Source organism: Apus apus, chromosome Z (genome assembly GCF_020740795.1).
Source record: "Apus apus isolate bApuApu2 chromosome Z, bApuApu2.pri.cur, whole genome shotgun sequence".
Lineage (NCBI taxonomy): Eukaryota > Metazoa > Chordata > Aves > Apodiformes > Apodidae > Apus > Apus apus.
Genome location: NC_067312.1, coordinates 50,141,943 through 50,164,491, shown reverse-complemented (window position 1 = coordinate 50,164,491; position 22,549 = coordinate 50,141,943). Strand labels below are relative to the sequence as shown.

At 37.1% G+C, this 22,549-nt stretch overlaps 1 protein-coding gene across 1 annotated transcript in view; it reads right to left on the bottom strand.

Moving 5' to 3' along the window:
- MAN2A1 (mannosidase alpha class 2A member 1) overlaps positions 1-22,549 on the bottom strand; it is a 98,462-nt gene that overhangs the window by 17,815 nt on the left and 58,098 nt on the right. Inside the window, exons 13-16 of the mRNA XM_051643003.1 lie at positions 4,928-5,093; positions 3,321-3,551; positions 3,088-3,210; positions 123-237 (exon numbers count right to left, since the gene is read on the bottom strand). Of these exons, the coding sequence (XP_051498963.1) occupies positions 123-237; positions 3,088-3,210; positions 3,321-3,551; positions 4,928-5,093 (635 nt within the window). The remainder of the gene's footprint in view (positions 1-122; positions 238-3,087; positions 3,211-3,320; positions 3,552-4,927; positions 5,094-22,549) is intronic.

Sequence of the window (22,549 nt, the reverse complement as noted above, 5' to 3'; positions counted from 1 at the left end):
CTTCGTCTAATGAATTCTGTAGTAGTTCAGAAGCGCATTTAAACATTAAAAAGACAGGTAGGATCCAAGACTGTAGCAATGAAAAATAAGTGCTGAGATAGACAGATTTTCACAACTCTTACCCTGGACTTTATATAGCCGTATAGTATGTGTCACATGGTGGAAAAAACATACAATTTCTGAGAAAATCCTTCCATGAACAACTCTTATGGTAGGTGGATCTGTAAAAATATAAGGCTACAGAAAGAAAACAGTGAGAATAATTATTTTGAAAGTTTTGTATTAATGTAGTGTCAATAATTATTAAATATTAATTTAAAAAAAATTAAATGCTGTGTATCTTAAGTCTAGTAAAAAAACCTGGGAATTAATAAATTACTCCTGATTTGAAACTGAGCAACTTCCCTTCAGAGCCCCATTATTTCTTTGGTTAAAATCAGGATAACCCTGATTACGTATCTTTCAGATATTTTTTGAGGTTTAATGGATACAAGGCCTACAGAAAAACACAGCAACATACTAATAATCTTTCTGGCTAGCTGAATTGTACTTGAATTGCTAATTTTGAGTCTCGGCTAAGCAAACAGTGACTTTTTAAAAAACCTGCTGATTCCCAGCTGAACTGTATACACTACATAGAAATACATTGAAGGGTACAAAAAGTAAAGTTGGGTTGAATTTTAAGCATATACAAAGGCAAAAAACGTAAAGCATTTAACTACTGCTATAGGGCAACAGCAATAAATAAACACCATTCAAAAAAAAATCAACAAAATACTTTAAAAACATGTTATTCAGAGGGATCTAAGCAGAATGCTCTTAGAGACTGGTTGGCCTCCTCCTGTATATACCAATGTCTTAAGAAGGATCTGAGCATGCTCTTTCTTTTCAAGCAAGGAAACCAAAGATCAAATGTATCTTGAGGAAGAAAAGAAATCAAGCTTACATACATACAGACAAAACATGTCAGAGAAGAATAAGTACAGGTACATATCTTGCAGTTGTCTTTGAGCATGTAACTGTATATTCACAGAGAAGATTTCAAGTAGTATTGTATAAAGGAACAAATCGAGAGTTTCAAAGACTGAAAGCCTGTCTTTCTATTCATATACCTACTCTTAAAGCTTCACACAGAGTATTGTTTAATAAAAGCTTTGCCAGAGCTCCAAGAGGCAATGCTGCAGCTATTAACTACATTTGGTAGCCAATAGTTGCTTACACTTTGGTAAGATGGAGTCGTTTTGGGAAAGAAGGATCTTTCTACTGATCATCTTACAGCAATTTTTTATTCAGTTCATCAGTACAAACACCCAAATGAGGAAAGTCTTTCACACTTTTCAACAGTTGACATAAAACAATTATGAGATACTTCCAAGGAGTCACATTTTGTCAGTAAGACAGACATGTTGTATGTTATGCAAAATCTATTTGCAGGCTGAGAAACACAGGAATATGGCATTAGGAAGCCAAGGAAGACAGGTGGATTAAGATTCTGAGATAAAACTAAATTCAAAGACCAGACCTTAAGTTAGAATTTGAGTTGGCTTTTGGGTTCCCTTATTACCATGAAAAACTGCCAAGATCAGTAAATGTAGACAGAACATATAAAAGAGTACTAGGAAGAACTGAAGAACTTTTGTTGAGCTTGTTAGTATAAAACATGATGGTGTTTATACATGACTACAACTATCAAAATACGTGGTTCCTGTACAAGTAGAAAGCTGAAATCAGATGCACTTCACAGCTCTCAGATTCTGGGATATTGCCACAAAAACTAAGTAAACAGACCAGAACCTCCAAGTTGCACATGTAGCCAGGTAAGCTTCCAAGACAAAGATAAAAGCAACCATACTTCTGTTCTAAGCTATGTGGAAAGATGAAGTGACAGGAAAGAAAAAGAATTAGGTATCATTTTGCAGATACTGTCTGAAACTAATGAATATTTTAAAAAAATAATAATTCATGATTTACCAGCACATGCATTCAGATAAATGTATCAAAACCAGCTTGCAAGCCTCTAATTCATACACAGTGTGAGAAAAAGGTACAAATGAAGGAGAGTTAAAGGCAAACACTATCATGTGGTTTTGGGGACTAGACAAGCAGTTTCTGATATAAAGAGTGCAGATACGATGTATACTCAAGTTCTCAAGGATTCCTGTTGCTTCCTGATTTTAGGGCAGACAGGAAAAATGAAGAAAAAATACAGCATTGTGAGAATAGAAAAGACTCCTAATTCATATTTAGTGCCTAGAAAAGCACTAATCCTAGAAAGTGATTTCTTCATAGTCCTCTGGAGATATCCTGACTTCAAAACCTATAAAATAGATAATTGACCAGGTTTGGCACACAGAAAACATTAAAATAAATCAGGCTTCTAAGCAGGAGAATATCCTAATGCATTGAATGTGCTATTATTCTAGTAGCATTGCAAAGATCCTTGGTGAGATGCACAGAGGTCTGTGAAATGATCCTGGTCCTGGATCTGAAATATGAAGATACTTTACTTGTGAAAATGTGACTAAGATGCAGAAATAGCCCTTGTACTACTCAGACACAAACTGCTTTCTAAGTGGAAGGAACAAAAAATGCCAGGACTATTTGCAAAACTGACTGGAACAAGACTAGGTTTGCATTCAGTATTTATTCTGCTTTGAGTGGGAACATGGTCTAAATGCCCTTCCAGCATGAAGGATTCTATGATTATGAAGACCTTAAATTAGGAATAAAAAGATGTCCGTCTCATATCCAGTGGTAGTCTCAAGACTCCACTTCCTAAACAGTTAAAATGAATAGCCACTGTAAAATTTTGTAAAAGAGGGGGCCCGTGCCCTGCTCCGTGCCCTGCCTGTGCAAACTACCGCGCCCCGTCCCTTTGCCTCCGCCCAGGGCGAGTCGGAGCTGCCGCTCCCTAGAAGCTGCCACTCTCTGCCCAGGAGAGAACTGCCCAATTCAATAACTGGTGTCACTGTTTCTAGCCACATAGCTGTACTTCAGTGATGGGGAGAATTAGCTCTTCCAATATGCATTTGCAGAATGCTTCAAGTTATTTCAAGATTAGAATCTCTCTGCAAATGGAAGATTTACCTTGGCATCTCCATCTGGTAAGAAGAGATAAGCTCCACTTTTATCCCGGTTATTTGTAGTTCCATACCAAGCAAATTCCACCTTCATTTGATGATTTTTACCATCTTCTTTGGTATTTATTTTCTAAAAACAGAGGAACACGTATGAAATAGCAGACACAGTTAGGCTTCCACAAACAAGAACAGAAGTTCTTAAAAAAGTAAAACACTGTTTCAAAATATAATGCCACACACCTCCAGTAATCCAGACATTCCAGAAAACCACAGTTTCATGTAAGAATTTTCCAAGATTATACTATCCATAGAATTCTGCATCTCTTTTATCTTGAAAAGTTTGTCTGGCTTCTCCTGCCTACTGTTTCTCATGTAGATATTATAGTCTGCTAACACTGCTTCTGAATTCTGAACCTCCAAAAGCTGGTAAACTCCAAGCCCAAGAGGTGGTAGATGTGCCACGAAAGACATCTGTTAGGAGCAAAGAAGAAATAATTATTAAAAACATCAAAATATTGAAATTCATGCTCAGAGTAACTCCTTTTTCTTCACTAATTTTAGGATGGCTGAATCTCTCCCCATATTCCATAAATGAATACAAAATTAAAAACAATATTCCAGAATTCACAGCTGAAGCATGTTTAGAAGAGTTAGCAAACAGTAATGTCTGTGTCACTATTTTGTCTAGTATAAAGATCACTGTTATATTAATGCAATAATGATTTTGAATCTTGTAAAAAAAAGAGTATTTGCTGTGCATTGAAGATGGGTGTGTAGTGTTATCAAGTGCACACAGAGTATTTAAAAATTTAAATTTAAAATTTTTAAATTTAAAAGCCCACAAATTTAAATTGCAAAACATAAGGCAACTTATTTTTAGTCTGGTTACTTAGGAGCTATAAAGTAATCTGCAGAGAAGAGTAATATACAAGGTAGATCATCAAAGCTTAGAATCTGAGGTACAGATATGTAATTTCACTTCTTCTTCTTCAGGCAACTAACAGAGTTAATGGTTGTACTGGTTTTGTCTGGGATAGTTATACTTCTTCAGGAGGGTCTTTTATGCTTCTCACACTATCCCACCAGTGAGCAGGCTGTAGATGGTCAAGAAACTGGGAGGAGACACAGCCAGGGTAGCTGATCCCAAAGAACCACATGGATACTGCACACCCTATAGTGCTGTGCTTAGCAACAAAAACGGGGCAAGAAGAATGAATTAGAGACATTCAGAGTAATGCTGTTTATCTTCCCCAGGAACTGTTACAATTGATGGAGCTCTTCTCTCCTGGAGATGGCTGAGCATTTCAAGGAGTGAATTAATTCCTTGTTTGCTTTGGTCATATGAACAGCTTTTGCTGAGGTGGACTCAAAGGTCTACTGTCTAGCTTGAATACAAGAGTAAGGGAGATTACTATTCAGCCTCTATATGTGGACGACAAAAAAATTTAGAAATCACAATCTAACTGCTTAAGCCAGTTACAAAACCTCCCAGATGGAGTGCTTGAGCACATAAAAACTGTATGACTACATGTATACATTATCACTTGATGGAAAAGCAGCTTTAGCAAGTTGTGGCAAAAGACACACATCCAGTATTTTCTGGTCATGCAGCTGAAACTGACCCTTTAGATGTAATACACAATATCACATCTTTTAACTTTAATAACTTCTAAGATGAGGAATCATTAATGCTAAATATATGCTTGTTTTCTTAAAATGTCTGAATTAATGGCATTATTTCCAAAAGACAGAACTGCCAGTATTTGAAGTATGCTTTCTGTTTTCTTCACCTTTGAAACTTCAGTACCTCTTAAACACTTCAGTGTTTTTTACTTTAAGTAGCATACCTGATATGCTTCATGTGACACTGCAGTTGCTCCATCCCAAACAGCACTAATCTGGACAGTAACAGGTTTTCCCAAAGGTGATAATAATTTCACTCTAGGTGTATTCACATTGACTGAAACCACTGAAAATCGCTCTTGTTCGATAGGATTATATATCAAAAGGTACCTGCAAAAACATATTTGTCAAATTATCTTTCGGCAAGCAAGATTCCTCCATCAAGTTTAGTATTACTGCACAAAAATTTTACATATAGAGCCTTAAAAACAATGTTAGAACAATGGGTACATACCACAACAAATAAATATGCAAAACATAACCAGGAAATACTGGATATTTAACATTGATTCTTGGCAGATATTCCTTTGCTAATGCTATTATTTTTCCAAGCAATTTTGAAAATACCTTACATTAAAAAACCATCAATTTCCCACCTTAACTACTAGAGAATTGCTATTGAGAGTTGCATAGAAAACCAAGATACTTAAGGGCATTTAAAATGTACCTTTCAGACGGAACTACTGAATTCTTACTTTCCCTTTTACATAATTTAGAAACAATGATGTAAACCTGCTGCACATGCCTACATCTGATTAATATTTTTTAAAGCAATTAGCTTTTCTCTGCTATAGGGGAAAGTTCAAAATTATTTAAATTACAATTTACCAAAACTCCATGTGGTAACTCTCTACATACACGTTGAAATCTTGTTATTAGCTACATATGAAATAACTATTAGGTAATCTTATGCACATTCTTTCATTTGAATACAGATTATGTTATGAAACCAAACAAATCAGCTCTGAAAATTAACAGAGCAACATTATTAGCTTATAATATTTTTTATTAGCCTATATAGCCTTTTTTTTTTATAATAGATTTGTATATTGCAAGGTATAAACAAATAAAAGGATACTGCATGTAGTTCTATCATGGTACATCTCATCTTTTCATTGCCAATCTCAATGAATGCACTATTTACAACTGTTCCCTGAAGGTCCCCTCTGTTAATTTCATCCTTTAAAAAAACTGTCTTTAACAATAAAAAATGCTCTTGCCAAAAATTTCTAATAACTTCTTAAATGCAGAGCAGAATCTATATTCTATCTTCTTCAACCTCCTCGACCCTTCCCACTCTAAAAACACTGCTTACTTCATCATGAAATGTTATCTTTTACTTCCATGATATCCAGTTCTTATAAAATCACCCCTTCAGCATTTAAGTAAGATTCTCCTAATTCTGTGCTCTGTTTTCCACACAGATTCCTCCAAATTTTGTCAGTGGTTTTCTTTCTTTGCCTTTCACGTCTTACCCTTCAAATTCAATTACCACCTTTGCAAATCAAACTGCTTCATCTAGAATTGTCTCCTATCACCCAAACTAGAAATCTCATTGTGTCACTTGTTAACTTAAACACCACCTGTATCTTGAACTTATTTATGTAATCTCACAGGCTGATTCTAAGTCTTCCAGGTTCATCCCCTATACATTTAGATGCTCTGTGCTCCATTATTTGCTATCTTAGCAGTAAAGTAAGGTCCTGCTTACAAGTTACCTACATAGCAAAACCTCTTAGTTTTCTCTCTTCTCTTTCCTAACATTAGCTCTCAATGGACTCTAAACACATGCCAGAAGATAGTGAGGTCTCCCTGGCACCATAAAGTCTGGCAGCCAGTGGACAAAACTGCTGTGATATTACTTTGGGTATAATGCAACAGCAAAATTTCAGGCTTGAGAGGCAGTAGCATACTGCTTAGAATTTTTAAGGAAATACAAATTTAACTCATTCATTCTGAGAGGGAGGACTTTTACACAATTTTGGTGTAAAGTCAGAGAGACTAAGTTAATCCACCAGTAAACTATGAATACAACAAAGACACACAAGGAAAATCCTTCCTCCTTTTCAAATTTGCTGAAAAATTTTGCCTACTCTCTTTTCCATTCTGCCCTTTGATTGTTTTGCAACACCACTGTAATTTTAACAAATGCAGTTTTGCTCTACAGATACTCAGAATCCTTACAAACACTATCCAGGCTAAAATGTTCCAGTTTTCCACTGGCTTCCTCATTTTTTTTTTTCACATCAAACTTAAGCTGCTCATCTTCAATTACATGGCCCTGCACTGCTTCCCTATTAACTCACAATCAGTAGAAAAGGCCAACTCCAACTTCTCATTGGTTAAATAAACTAAAATCAGAGGCTATACTAGCTTTGTCATTCAAGAACCTTCGGATTAACTGCCATACACAGAATGAGCTTTCTAGAATATTTTTTTTCTCTTTTTAACTCCTTAAATGAAGGTCCTGTGCTAAAACATTGTTAAATCTCTACTTCTGCGTATAGCAACTTTTCTTTGCATATTTGTTCATGGAACTGTGGTCAGTTGCATTCTAGCACAACCAAAGTCGCTCTGGGAAGCTCTTTTTTGCCCTGTTTTGTGTTGAAGGTTCCTAGATTACTAGACAACACAATAGTTAACCTAACTCTTGGACAGCTTTTAGAATCTAAGATTTTTTGCTAGACTTTGTGAGTGCCTCACCTAGATGTAGGTAGGTAATTTTTTACGCTTCTGTTTAACTGAAGATATCTTCTTTTGGGATATGATTTTAATTTGTATGTTAAAATAAGATTTTTGTAACAGTTGTGGAATCAAAGCCACACTAAACCAACAATGGTCTCAGTTTAGACCCCTTAAAAAGTAGGAAGGCAAAAAAAAAAAAAAAAGTGTGGAATACTTTTTTAAGAACTACTCAAATAATGAATGAGCAGTGTAAGAACTGTGTCAGAAACAACACAGATCTAAGAGATGATTCAACAGCAGAGCTTAGCATAAATCAACATTCTCATCCATCAACAGAACACTCAAAAAATATTTTATTTATTCCTTCTGTTCAGTGGAGTTCTTCAGTTCTTATGCCTGCAAGTAAAATGCTAGCTTATGCATAAAATTCATCTCTAGTAATGCTACATATCATAATTAAATTTAAAGTATCTGCCAGACAAATAACATTAATGTTCAGAAAGTTTGCACCTTTCCCTTGATCTAAACATGTTTCATAACTTTAATTAGTTTCATGACAAATTTACCCATGACAGAAGACCTTGGGAACTTTCATATTATCATTGTATTTCAACAGGTTATTTTTTTAATCTTTGCATAAAACAAAGATCTTGCTGCACCAAGGTACATACCTTGGTACATACGTTTTTTACCTTTTTGAATCAATGCATTTTAAGTACATAATGTGTATGTAGAGTAATAAGGCAGTCATATGAAGCTAGTAAGAATGGCAGATTTTCAGCAGTTGAAATGCAAGTAGTTTTGCCCAGGTGCTAGGATTTCGTTTTCAAATTTAATTTTGGCAGAACTAAAGTATTTATACTCTGTAAGACATAACTCTTGTGCCTATACAAAGCACAGACTAATGTTATTAAAATCACATTACTTCTGAAGTACCACTCAACTCTCACCCTTATATAACATTCTACCGTAACTATTTTATATTCTATATAAAACAGAAGAGCTACACTTCATTTAAGCTGTAGCATTACAAGATATGTAATTCACAAATGTAGAGTACAACAGATTAACATATTGTGGTTACATTACACTGAGAAGCAACCTGACAATATTTAAAGGTTTTCAATTCCAGATTTTAGGGCAAAAACATGTATCCAAATAAAGAAGGAAGGGTTTTAATGCCTACAGGTAAAATTAAGACTAAAAAGTTCACCCAAAATATTTTACTTTAGAACCACCATTATGGCCAAGGTGTCAGCCTTAATTTCTGTCATTAATATAAGCTGTATTGAAACAAAGATAATGATATAACTTTCTACAGATAAAACCACAGTTTACTCACACAGGGACCAGGGATTCCATCTGTGCACTGGGAGCAGGGTAAACTGCTCTCAGCCCCCCAAAAAATGAGAAACAGGCGCATTTCAGCTCTTAATCTTAAACTGAATGCATGTATAATGTGCAAATATTTGCAATTTCAGAAGAGTAAATCCTGCCATCTGCTTTTCAGACACTTTTGGAAAGATATACTTTGACTTCTTCAACCCACAGTTTTCTGAGTCTCTGAAATCCAGAATAAGTATCTTTTATTCATACAAGCACGATTATTTTCCCTCTATAACCTACAATATGCCATTACTAAATATTGACTGTTCTTTCCTTAGTAATGATTTAAGTTGCTGTGGAATATTGTCAGCCAGAACTGGAAAAAAGCCACCCTTCATCCTTATTTCAAATATTTTATCAAATTATTAAGAAAATATGTGTACCAATGTAACTATGATCACAGGCAAAATGTGAATAAAGCTGACTGAGATCCCTAACAACTTTACCTGTGTCTCCTAGAAGAATGCTACTGCAAATTTTCTTACTTAAAATTAAAAGTTACAGTATTTCAGATTGATACATAAACTGTTAACACCTGCAACACAATTATAATTTTCTTTTAAAGTTAATTCAATGCTGCCTTCAAAAGTGATGCATTCAACTAATGTGAGAAACCACAACTAATAAGTATGTTAGAGGATCATTAGTGACAAAGAATTACTCAGGAAATGCCTCTTCAAGACACTTGGACTCACAACAGCTTAGGACAACAGCTTTCATTCCTCCGTGGAGGAACTGTATTCAAGTTTGCTTTGACAACCAATTCCTTGAGGCACTCTAGCTCACACTGAACAATTTTACTAGAATCTCTCTGACAAACCTGACACACAGGAGCATTTCCCATCGTAACTCATCAGAACCAGGGCACATATTCACAATTTCAATGCAAACTAACATGGACAGCACCTTTGAAACTGGCTAGTTGCTTTCCATCTTTTATTATAGAGGCTAAGCTAAAAAACAGCTATGTGATGAAAAAAGCGAAGCTGCTACAAGTTCATCCAAAACTGAGAAAAGATTAAAGCCACAAAGCCAAATGACATACTGTAGCACAATATCAATAGTATCATACTGAAGAATAAAAAAGAACAAACAGAGGCATGTAAGTACTCCTGAAATGTTTTTTGGGAGGATGGGTGGGAGGGAAGTAAAAGGGAGAGAAAAATGAATACACATTAAAATGCTTTAAGGCCCTAAGGAAAAGGAATTTAAGTAACTCCACATATGTTACAAATCACAGGAAGGACTGCTAGGTTAGAAACAAGAATTCATCTAGAAAGGTATTACCAGATCCCGGCAGTTGATGGACTTGGATGGACTAAGATTTCAGAATTCTAAACAAAACATCAAATGGAGGGCCAAGAGAGAATCAAAACTGTTCCACAACTTAGAATATGCTAGCGAAAATTTCTTTGGAAAATGGGAGAATAGTCAGTAGATAGTAACATTGTTTAAATAGTAAAAAGTGATGTGTATGTGCTAGAAACAAACTGGGGATTAGTACTTAAATTTTGTAAAGCAGTGTTTGCCATGGTAGCTGCCAAAGTACTGTTGAGCAGAGGAGAGAAGGGCAAGGAGAAAGGGGAGAAAGGGGAAGGGGAAAGCAAAGGGGAAGGGAAATGGAAAGGAACTGAGAAATCAAGAATTTTAAAGAAGTTAGTGAGTCAACATTACAAAGGCCCAGTGTGGTCTATATCTTTGGAGCTGGCAGTAAGTGGAACAAAGAGAACCAGGGCCATCAACTTAAAACTGCTAATTTATCTGTACATTGTACAATATCCCTGAAGAAAAGACTCTCAGGACTCTTGCACTGAAGCTGAAAAAAACATGTAATAGATACTTATTTTCCTCATTTCTTAATACAGTATAAAATTTAAAATAACTGGACCACAAAAACTACCGTGTTGTTATTTAGAAAGCTCTCTTCTTGCTTTACACTGCCATGGAAAAAAAAACTTTGAACAAAAAATAACTGTAACAATTACTTTTTTTGAGAAGAAAGACTCTGCTGCATACCTACTGAAAACACTAGGTAAAAACCCCAGAAGTTATATCAACTGACTTATTTATTTTCAAAGCTCTTATGGTCTTTCACATTAAGAGTCGAGGCTCTTTAGAAAAAAGTATGATTAAAGTGACATTTTAAGTACAGGTCCCCTCATCCAGTTCATCCAATGAATATTTAAGGACTAGCTAGGCAAACAAGTCTGTCTCCTAACTGAGTGAAGATAGCACTGCCAAAAATGAATTTTAAAAAACCTCACTAGAAATAAAACGAAAGTGTGGAATTAAAACATGATACCAAATCTGTTTTTTTTCCATTCCAGTTTTAATAAAAAGGGGACCAGATCTACTTCAATATTCCCAGTTGAGTTAGTGTTTTAAAAAAAATTATCTTCATATTACGAGCATGTATTTTCAAAAAAAGCTATACCAAATTGAGCTCAAAACACCAAAGTGTGCTTAAAATTGCATGAACACACCCGGCTGTATTACACAACTTTATTTCAAGAATTGCTACAGCTTTAATGTACACTTCCTCTGAGACAGAGTAGATGCTGAAACCATTAGTGTTCATAACTATATAATCCTAGACATTTAATTAAATCACAGAATCACAGAATAATACAATACTAAGGGTTAGAAGGGATCTAAAAAGACCATCTAGTTCAACCCCCCTGCCAGAGCAGGATGCCCTAGAATAGGTCACCCAGGAACGTGTCCAGGTGGGTTTTGAATGTCTCCAGCGAAGGAGACTCCACAACCTCTCTGGGCAGCCTTTTCCAGTGCTCTGTCACTCTCACAGTGAAAAAGTTTTTCCTCATATTTAAATGGAACCTCCTATGCTCCAGCTTGCACGCGTTGCCCATTGTCCTATCACTGGACATCACTGAAAAAAGCCTGGCTCTGACCTCCTGACACTTGCCCTTTACATATTTGTAAACATTGATGAGGTCACCCCTCAGTCTCCTCCAAGCTAAAGAGACCCAGCTCCCTCAGCCTTTCCTCATCAGGGAGATGTTCCACTCCCTTAATCATCTTTGTGGCTCTGCGCTGGGCTCTCTCAAGCAGTTCCCTGTCTTTCTTGAACTGAGGGGCCCAGAACTGGACACAATATTCCAGACCTGGCCTCAACAAGGCAGAATAGAGGGGGAGGAGAACCTGTCTTGACCTACTAACCACACCCTTTCTAATACACTCCAGGATGCCATTGGCCTTCTTGGCCACAAGGGCACATTGCTGGCTTATGGTCATCCTCCTCCTCTCCACCAGGACCCCCAGATCCCTTTCTCCTACACTGCTCTCCAACACATCAGTTCCCAACCTGTACTGGTACATGGGGTTGTTCTTACATGCAAGATTCTACACCTGCCCTTGTATTTCATTAAATTTCTCCCTGCCCAACTCTCCAGCCTGAGTAAGTTTCATTGAATGGCAGCACAGCCTTCTGGTGTGTCAGCTACTCCTCCCAGTTTTATGTCACAAGGAAGCTTACTGACAATATACTCTGTTCCCTCAACCAGGTTGTTAATTAATATATTGAATAGTACTGGTCACAGTACTGCCCGCTGAGGGATTCCACAAGATACAAGCCTCTTCCATTGACCACATCTCTCTGACTTCATTCCTTCAACCACTTCACGATCCACCTCACTACCCGATCACCCAGACCACGCTTTCTCAGTTTATCTGCTAGGATGCGGTGGGAGATCATGTCAAATGCTTTACTGAAATCAAGACAAACCACATCCACTGCACTTCCATCATCTATCTACCTGGTTATGTCCTCACAGAAGGCTTTAATGTTGGTTAAACATGACTTCCCCTTGGTTAAACCTGGTTGACTGCTCTTAATGACCCCCTCATCCTTGATATGCCTAGACAAAGTGCCAGGAACAAGTTGTTCCATCACCTTTCCAGGGATGGAGATGAGGCTGACCAGTCTATAGTTACCCAGGTCCTCCACCTTACCCTTTTTGAAGACTGGAGTGACATTTGCTTTCCTCCAGTCCTCAGGCACCTCTCCTACTATCCACGACTTCAGTGTTAGTTTTGTCTGCAATGTATCTGAAGAAGCCCTTTCTGTTGTTCTTGGCCTTTCTTGAAAGAGTTAATTCCAAGGACATCTCAACTTCCCTAGTTGTCTCCCTACATCCTCTGACAACAGCCTTATATTCCTCCCAAGTGGCCAGCCCCTCCTTCCATGATCTGTAGACACTCTTCGTCCACTTGAGTTTGCCCAGCAGTTGCCTCTTTAACCATACAAGTCTCTTGCATCCCTTTCTTGATTTCCTACCCACTGGGCATGTGCTGATCTTGAGCATGGAATAAATGGTCCTTGAATCTCAGCCAACCATCTTGGGCCTCTTCACCTTCTAGTACCCTGTCCCACGTGATTCCCCCTAGCAATTGCGTGAAAAGGCTAAAGTTGGCCCTGCAGAAGCCCAGGGTCAAGATCCTGACTGGTGTTCTGTTCCTACCACACAAGATCCTTCACCATCTCATGGTCGCTGCAGCCAAGGCTGCCCTCAACCTTCACTGTTTCAACCAGACCCCCTTTGAGTATAAGATCCAGCAGCACTCCTCTCCTAGTTGGCTCATCCACCATTTGCATCAAGAAGGTATCATCAGTGCACTGAGTAACCTCCTGGACTGTGAATGGCTGGCTGTGTAGGCCTGCCAGCAAGTATCTGGGTAGTTAAAATCCCCCATGAGAACCAGGGCCTGTAATTCCGAGGCTGCTTTCAGTTGCCTGTAGAAAGCCTCATCAACTTCCTTGTCTGACCAGGTGGCCTGTAATAGACACCCACAACAGTATCACCTGTGCTACCACGCCCCTTAATTCTCACCCACAAACTCTCAACTCACTCCTCATCTGCCCCTGAAGGGAACTCAATACATTCTAGTTGCTCTCTCATATAAAAAGCAACTCCACTACTGGTTGACCTAGAAACAGAAGAGTCTTTTGTGAGAAAAACGTTATGATTATAGGGCTGCAGTCTGAGATACACTGTCACATGAAAATATGAAATTTGGGGCAGTTGGGAATATGGATGGTTTAAAAAAAAATCACGTTAAGCAAACAGGTCTCTATATCTGTCAGAAAAAAGTTCTCACCCAAAGGAGGTTGCAATAACTTCCCAAGGGGCTTTTGATTCATTGGATAAAGTCTAAGGAGATTTTTCAGCTTACTAAACTGGATAAGGTAAGTAATGCTAGCATGGTCCTCACATGCAGCTAAGCTTCTTCTAATTTATGAATACTAATTTGGGACCATCACTACTGTCAAAGACGTAACAAAAATAATAATGTACATTTTACTTTACATTTACAATTTACATTAAGCCACAACTCTTACAATCCAATTAACTGTTTCTTGTAGATTATTAATCTTGAGTATACACAGTCACACATTATAATTTATTGACAAATATTAAGAATTTTGCCTCTTCTTATATAAGACAACTTTTTCAGTTTACGGAAAAAATCCTGCAGAAGAATTAGTAGGAATCAAATCTCAACTTCAAACTACAATCACACAATATTAATGTGTTGCTTTCCTAAGGCATAAAAACAAAGGTGGAAACAGAATCTACTATCCACAGATCAGCTCTTTGTTATAAAAAAAAAGCTGGTGACATGAGTAGAATGGTGAATTCAGTAGAGTTTCAACTAATACAATACAGAATTATGCTATGATTATGACCGCATTTGAAGAAGTTAAATGATTTAGAAATAGAGCTATAATGTTGAAATTACACATTCTAAAAGCAGTAATGGCTGACAGTTCCGATTAATATACAAATAATTAAAACCAATGATACTGTACTTCAACAAAAACTTCCACTATCTTAGCTTGACATTTCAGAATTCTGAATCACTCCAGAAATGCCTTTCCTAATGACAATCCCAAAGTAAAACTTTAGATTTGTCAATAAAGATGAGAGAAAGCACAAACACATTCCTATTAATTCTCTTTTTATAAATTGACAGATACATCTTTATAATATCCATTGCTTATGCAAAAAGCAGAGAAATGGACAAATGACAGGCACATATTCTATCCCTCTGCTCTCACTGGAAGCAGGACCTTGTGTGGGTTTCTCAAGAACAAACCATGGAACAACCTCAAGAAAACAGCATTCATGATAAACACAGACAAGAGCACAGCAAGAACTATACATTTTGAGAACACAAAAAACCAACATCAACCTACGACAAGATTTTAAAAATGTTATATACCTACTACATATGTCAGATACACATACTTCCTATGATTGGGATGGATTACAGTGGCACACATATCCTAATCTGGAGCATATAACTACTCTTTAATTACAGATAAAAGGATTAAGTCCAAGGCACTCTTTTAAATTTTTCTTTTACCACAAAGTTGTGAGGTGTTCTGAAGTCCAAGATGGGCTTGAAGCCCCCTGACTTTTTCAGGATCAGGAAGTACCTTCACTAAAATCCTTTCCTTGTTCCTCTTGTAGTGCAGGCTTTATAAATCTGCATTCAGAAGGGAAAAAAAAATCTGGTTCAGAAGAACAGAAGACTTAAAGTATGCCATATCACTTCAGTCTATGCCTTGAGAGCCTTGGAGTAACTACTTTTGCCTCAAGGCAACTTCAGCAAAAAGGCTGAAGGGGCCAGTGCCTGGAAAAAGAAGAAATAATACACAAATACACCAATATACTGAAAACGTGTATCTTCTACTTCCAAAACTGCTTCAACAAGAGCATGCATTCAGTTGTATTTAGATTTTTACTCACATACTGCTTCTTACTGATCACTGTTTAAAAAAACAAACTCAGGTTTTTTTCCCAGCCCCAAAGCATGTGTAATTCATCTATTCATTCTGTATGTCATTATGACACTTCCATTACAGTGTTTTTAGAGGAAATCAGAAATTTCTTTTAGAACCTAATTGTGGGGTTTTTTCATTTTAATGTTACAATTTTTTATAGCAACCAAAGCATCAAATCCCTTCACAGTCTTGTTACTGAATTGACCAAATTTTGAGTATTCATAAGGCCTGACCAAGACAAGGCTTTCAGAAGAAACTGTTTGTATAGGAATCATATTGCAAGGGGGAGTGAGTAACTATGCTTTACTTCAGTAGTCACAGAAACCACATGTACTAGACAAGTGGTACATACAAGTAGCTAAGGTCTAGTGTTGCATAAACAGTAACTTTTCTCAAGCAGCTACCTTGGAAAGAATGATACAATAATGAATCCTGAACCTATCACATGGTAGCCAAGGTCACAGTAATCAGTTATGCTACTTGAATATCCCCTTTCCCCATCCCAATATGGTTTGAATATCAGGGACTACAATCAACAGGATGACCAATGATCTTGTTAAGAGATGAATACATATGAAGTTATGTAACTCAAAGGGGCCAATCAACGCAAAGGTTAAACTTAATGCATTTTTGTGTTATGTTCTGGACAACAGAAATTTAATATATAAAAACCTGTTGATTGTAATGCAATTCAGGATACACCAGGAGGAGTTATCCCCTGTATCCTCCACATGTCAATAAAGAAGTGTCCGCTTATCTACATCGCATTGGTATCCATAAGTTATTTTTCCCATATTTGGTGACTGTCTGACCCAACAAGAACTTCAAAGAGTTTTCTAACTTTTTAACTACTTGCATCACTGTGCTGAGAATACAAGTGCTTGACCAACATGAGTCTTAAAGCCTGACTGACCATTTGTCTTGTCTACCTCTCTTAAAACTACTAATTGTCCTGGTTTGGTTTGGCAGGATTTTATTGGTAGAGGGGGGAAGTGCCCCACAGGTGGCTCTTGTGAGAAGCTGAGATGCTCCCCCTACTCCAAAACTAGCCAAGGAGCCATTAGAAGGACAACAGATGCGCCTCAGTGATTAACCTATGAAAGAACCTGAGCAGAGCAGGCAGCTAGAAAAAAAAGAAGAGCTCTGCTGTAGAGGTGAAAGGAAGCGCTACAGTGAAGATCTGTGGTTGGTGAGGAAGAACAGGTAGAAAGTGCCCAAGCAGAAATTTTCCTGCAACCTATGGAGAGATGGCAGGCTGTCCCCCTGCACTCGTGGAGGAACATTCCCTGAAGGCACCTGGAGGGGTGAACCTGGCCAGCAGACTTGGACTTTGCGGCCAGTGGACTTGTATAATGCAGCTGTGGAAGACTCCAGCACCAGGGGAAGTGACTGTTAAGGGAAGGGAAGAACTGTAAGGAATCCTTCTCCCTGAGGAGGAAGGAGCAGCAGGAATCACCAGCCTGGGAACTGACTCTAAACCCCATCCCCTGTCCCCCTGTGCTGCTGGGGGGAAGGAGGGAGAGAAATGGGAACAAAGTGATTTGGGCCCGGGAAGAAGGCAGGGGTGGGAGTAATATATGCAAGTCCTCCTCTATGTGTTGTCTGTGTCCTGTGTGTGTTTGATTAGTGTGAAATTAAATTATTATTTTTTTTCCCCAAGTTGAGTCTGTTTTGCCTGGGACCTTAATCAGTGAAGAACCCTCCTTGTCCTTTGTCTCGACCCATGAGCTTCTAGTTGGGCTTTGTCCTCCTCATCCCAGAGGATGCGTGTGTGAGGGGAGGAAGTTGAGTGAGGGGCCACATGGCTGTTTCTTTGTTGTCATGTTAGGCCCAAACCATGACACTAATATAGAGGTTTCACTTTAACAAAAACCTAGCAAAGTTGTGCATACTTACTGTCACTATTTCATCCCATAAAAAACCTAAAACTGTTCGTTTGTTTTTGGGGTTTGTGTTTTATTTTTGGTGGGGGTTTTTTTGTTGTTTTTTTTTTCCATTGGGAACAAGTGTGCTCATTAACAATATATAAACCAACATGAGTATTTCTGGCCTCTCTTTAAACATTTTTCTCCTCACTGACAACTGAACATACCCCTGTTTCAGTTGCCTTTTTAAAAAACTTGTTTCAGTTTTTAAATAAAAATACATATGCCTCAGAATTCATGCAAGCATAAAAGGTAATAAAAATACATATTATTAAGATCTTAAATGCTGTTGGAACGTCTCCTTGCCACTACCCTGGATAACTGTTTAGACTGATTATGCCAACACGGGCAACACAGGTCAAATAAGCCAACAAAAAAATTCACCATCAAAGTTAAAGTTACCAAACGAGAATATTTTAGAGATAGTTTCTTTGTTGTGAAGCCATAATCAACTGCTTCACATAATCAGGACAGCTTTCACCTTAGGCATATCACACCAACAAAGCTTCCTTCTCAACCAAGTTATCCTTGCTGCCATCTTCCAACCAAATACAATAACATACATGCTGCTCTGCCACGAATTTTTGAACTTTGTACATTATTTTTAATCATACATTAAATTTAAAAACATATCTTTTATTTCCACATTTTAGCACTGTGTTGAGAAAGCACTAGATACACCTGCCAAGTGAATTTTTTAAAAGGTATCCAACTTCAAAATCTTAAAGGTAAATCAGAATTATCTTTCTCAATAAAGATCACAAACTTTGGACCTTCAAGGATGAACATAACTTATGCCAAAACTTTGTTAGTTACTAGTTAGTTACTTTGTTAGTTACTTGTGCCAAAACCGGCTCATAAATACTGAAGTAAGGATAATAGCCCATCTTACTTTTATACTCTATTTGGAAAAATGAAACTTTCTTCAATAAGGTGGATATGACTAAACTGCTTGGTGCTTTGACATATCTTTGAAGAAATCACTGATTACACTGTATCCTACTCAGAATTAATCTGCTAGGAAACCCAAATATTTCCACTAGTGGAAAATGTGCTTGCTAAGCTATTAAACTAGCCTCATGAAGATATCATAACACTCCTCTATGACTAACTGACTAAAATAATTTGTGAGAAAATTCTAAGTATTGTTGGGTTAGCACTAAAAATAATTCTAAATCAATGGGTTTTTTTATCTTTCAAAATCATAGTATCTTTATTTCAGATGGAATGCCTTTCACCATCCTTGTATAGCGCAATGAAACTCAGTACGGAAACTCTGCAGCCAGGTACACGAAGCTTCAGAAGTGAAAAAAAAAAAGTAAAAAACCCAGTATGACTGATACTGTTAGGTCTCGTTCACTCCTAGGTTCATCATGTTGTGCCAAGCAATATCTCTAACTTTGTACAGACAGACAATTCAGTTATTTAGTCATGTGTCATGTTCCCATACAATGCTGTCTCCAGCAAGCACTGCAGATAGAAATAACTAGGAAATCTTGCCACTCCAACACTCTCAACACACCCTCCATGAACAGCTGACAACTTGAACTAGATGGCAAGACGGTCAGACCCACACACACCCCACCCCAAGACCAGTGAGTACAAGTCTTTTGCCATTTGGGAAGTATGACATCCAGCAGCCTAATCCCAAGAAACGATAATTCTGTCAAAGGACAGGGCTCTCACCTAAGCACAATTTCTCTCCGAGACACACTTGTAATAGCTTATTTCAGAACAATACAAAAGTAGTTCCAAATGTAGTTGGCTATTCTCTTGTGAAAGCTGCTTTTCAGCTGTAAGTAACATTTTTTTAAAAAAGCATTCAAGTTCAGTTAAGAATTAAAAGGGGCTTAGTGTATTAAGATACGCTGTAACTTTAGTACTCAAAAGCCTGATTCTAAGATCACTTTGTTGTTCTAAGGTGGCAGAGTCACAGTAAGATTTAAAATACATACCTATTTCATTGATGTTAACACATTACTCCTTTTATAAAACTATGGATTCATAAAAAGGTGGCAACAGAGCACTACAGGGAAAAGGTGTATAGATGGGGGGAAACAGTAACAAATACATTATAAGTGGTACCTACTTAGAAGCAGTTTGAAAGATATTTCTCAACTACACAACAAATCAGAGCTACTCCATACTAGAAAAATGACTACTGAAAGATAGATTTTTTTCTGTTTTTTTTTTTTGTTTCCCCCCCATGTAATCACATTGTCCTGCTCTCCTGTGCAGTCTGACCAATCAGTTTTCACTACTGTCTATGATTTTCACCAGCAGTGAAGAGAATACTTCAACTAAAAACATCAAAAAGGAAGGCTGGGAGAGGCAAAAGCATACCCCCAAATAGTACCCTGTTGAAAAGCAGGTTAATTTGAAATTATCTGTGTGAACTCAGTAAAACAAGAAAAAATAGGAAAATTACTAACTAGTCAGATTATAAAAAACCCACAAAATTATAACAACAACATCTTATGAGTTTCCTATGAGTAGTGCTCCTCTATAAATTTATAGGTGATATGAACCAAACTTTTAGAAGAATTATTTATTTACAATACAGCTATTTTTAAAAATCCTGACATGGACACGCAGAACTACAAAAAGCTAAATATTCAGCCAATTAAAGAGAAGTAACACCTTGGCAGCTCCTCTGACTTTATTTCTATCCCACATAATGGTGTATTAAAACACATCAACGGAAAGAAATCTAGAGATTTCATGCTTCAGACATGAATTATAAAGACTATTATGAATAGAGTCTAACCAAACAACAAACTTTTGATGATAATGAATATTTCCTACCTGCTGATGCCCCAAAATTTGAAATGAATGATCAGTTTATGTCTCAGAAGCTTCAAATTCTGCAGTTTAAGCACAGTAATCCTTAATAAGTGAGTGATAAGTGATATGATAAGTAAGATCACAACTGGAGTACTGTGTCCAGTTCTGGGCTCCTCAGTTCAAGAGGGACAGGGATCTACTTGAGAGAGTCCAACAGAGGGCTACGAGGACGATTAAGGGACTGGAACACCTGTCTTATGAGGAAAAGCTGAGAGACCTGGGGCTTTTCAGTCTAGAGAGGAGAAGACTGAGAGAGGATCTAATTAATGTCTATAAATACATGAGGGCTGGGTGTCAAGAAGGCAGGGACAACCTCTTTTACACTTGTGCCCTGTGATAGGCAACAGATTGAAACTTGAGCACAGGAAGTTCCACCTCAACATGAGGAAGAACTTCTTTACTGTGAGGGTTACAGAGCACTGGAACAGGCTGCCCAGAGAGGTTGTAGAGTCTCCTTCTCTGGAGACTTTCAAGACCTGTCTGGATGCCTTTCTGAGTGATCTGCCCTAGTTTTTTTGGTCCTGCTCTGGTAGGGAAGTTGGACTCGATGACCTTCAGAAGTCCCTTCCAACCCGTAATATTCTGTGATTCTGTGATAAATTGATCAAGCTGAGTATAAGACTGTACTGAAAGTAACATTTCACATCCTTACTGATTACCTAGTAAACTCAGATGCACGGTTATAGTATTGACATATTAGACTGAAGCAAAGTTACTGTCTCAGATTACATACCATTTTTCACAATGGTAATAATATCAGTTGAGATTCAGACTACAATCAGAACCTAGAAAAACTAAGCTCATTTTTATTTAAAACATACAGATAGTTAAAAGAAAATTTTAATAACAAAGAAAACATTAAGTAGAGTGCACTTAGGCATTGCTTTGAAAGTGTTTTCAAATACAGAGACTATAAAAAAAAGGTTTTCAGACAGCAATATCAGTATTATCTTGTAATCTTCCTCTTCTTCTCCCTCAAGTTTTTTTATTGTATCTCTCACAATTCTGGTTACAGTGTTTGGAACATGAACCACATCTTCTGTGACCACATGGTATGATCACAATACCACATAACTAAAATTAGCAATTACCTACCAGTGATACTGTCTCAGTAATTTAGGACAAGTTTAGACAACGGAAGTTAAAGGCTGATAGGATAATATTAATTTTAAAATAAAAAGGCTTGACATGTATATCTACTGAATACACAACTAAAAGGAAAAAAAAACCAACACAAATGCCTGAAATGCATAAACACTAAACAGGTAAAAAATTACTTAGCATATTGTGCAGAGATAAGTAGAAGAGTAGATGCAAACAAAAGACACATCAAGGCACGGGAGGGGCATGAAGGAAATTTCAACAGCTAATGTAGGCAAAGAAAGCAAAAGCATTAAAAGTATCCTCAAAGAGCAAAGTCTACATCATAACTTGTCTGCAGCCAAGGGTTTATATGCAATAAAATCTTCTCCTGTAAAGCTATCTGATAGGATATTTTGAAAATATTAAAGTATTTTAGTTAAATAAATAGCAAGGCACCTGAGTTTTATTACCATTTTGGACAAGTCTGAAATGGCCTATTAGGACCTTTCTAGAGGTTTAAGTAGAGAATAAAACTGCTATTTAAAACAAAAATAAAATAGTATGCATGCATACATGACTGCTCAAGACACAAACTTCAATTAAAACTACATATATACACACATTATACAAATTTAACTTTTAGAAGACTGAAGAAAGCTTCTCCCAAAAGCTCACAAGGATCAAACTTCGCTCATTTTTTCAAAGAATCTGATTAGAATTTTTTAACAGTAGCAGTTAGTGTCCTTAATAGTATGACACCTTCCTGAGTAAGGCAAGTGAGTTTTATTAGTTTGCCACTTGCTAAAATTAGATAAATTAAATACTAACATCAGCAAATACAGCATTTTCTGCCTTTTAAATGAATCCGAACTCTTCTGTTCTATTAGCCAAAAACCTTGTATTACTCAAAGACACAGCAGCTCTCATATGCATGTCTTATAAATTTTATTTTGATGAATCAACTTTTAATGAATGTTTAATTTATTTCAGATTAGATACTGAATGTTCAAGGGGAGAGCAGGATGTCTGTTTAAATTGAATACTCTATAAGTACA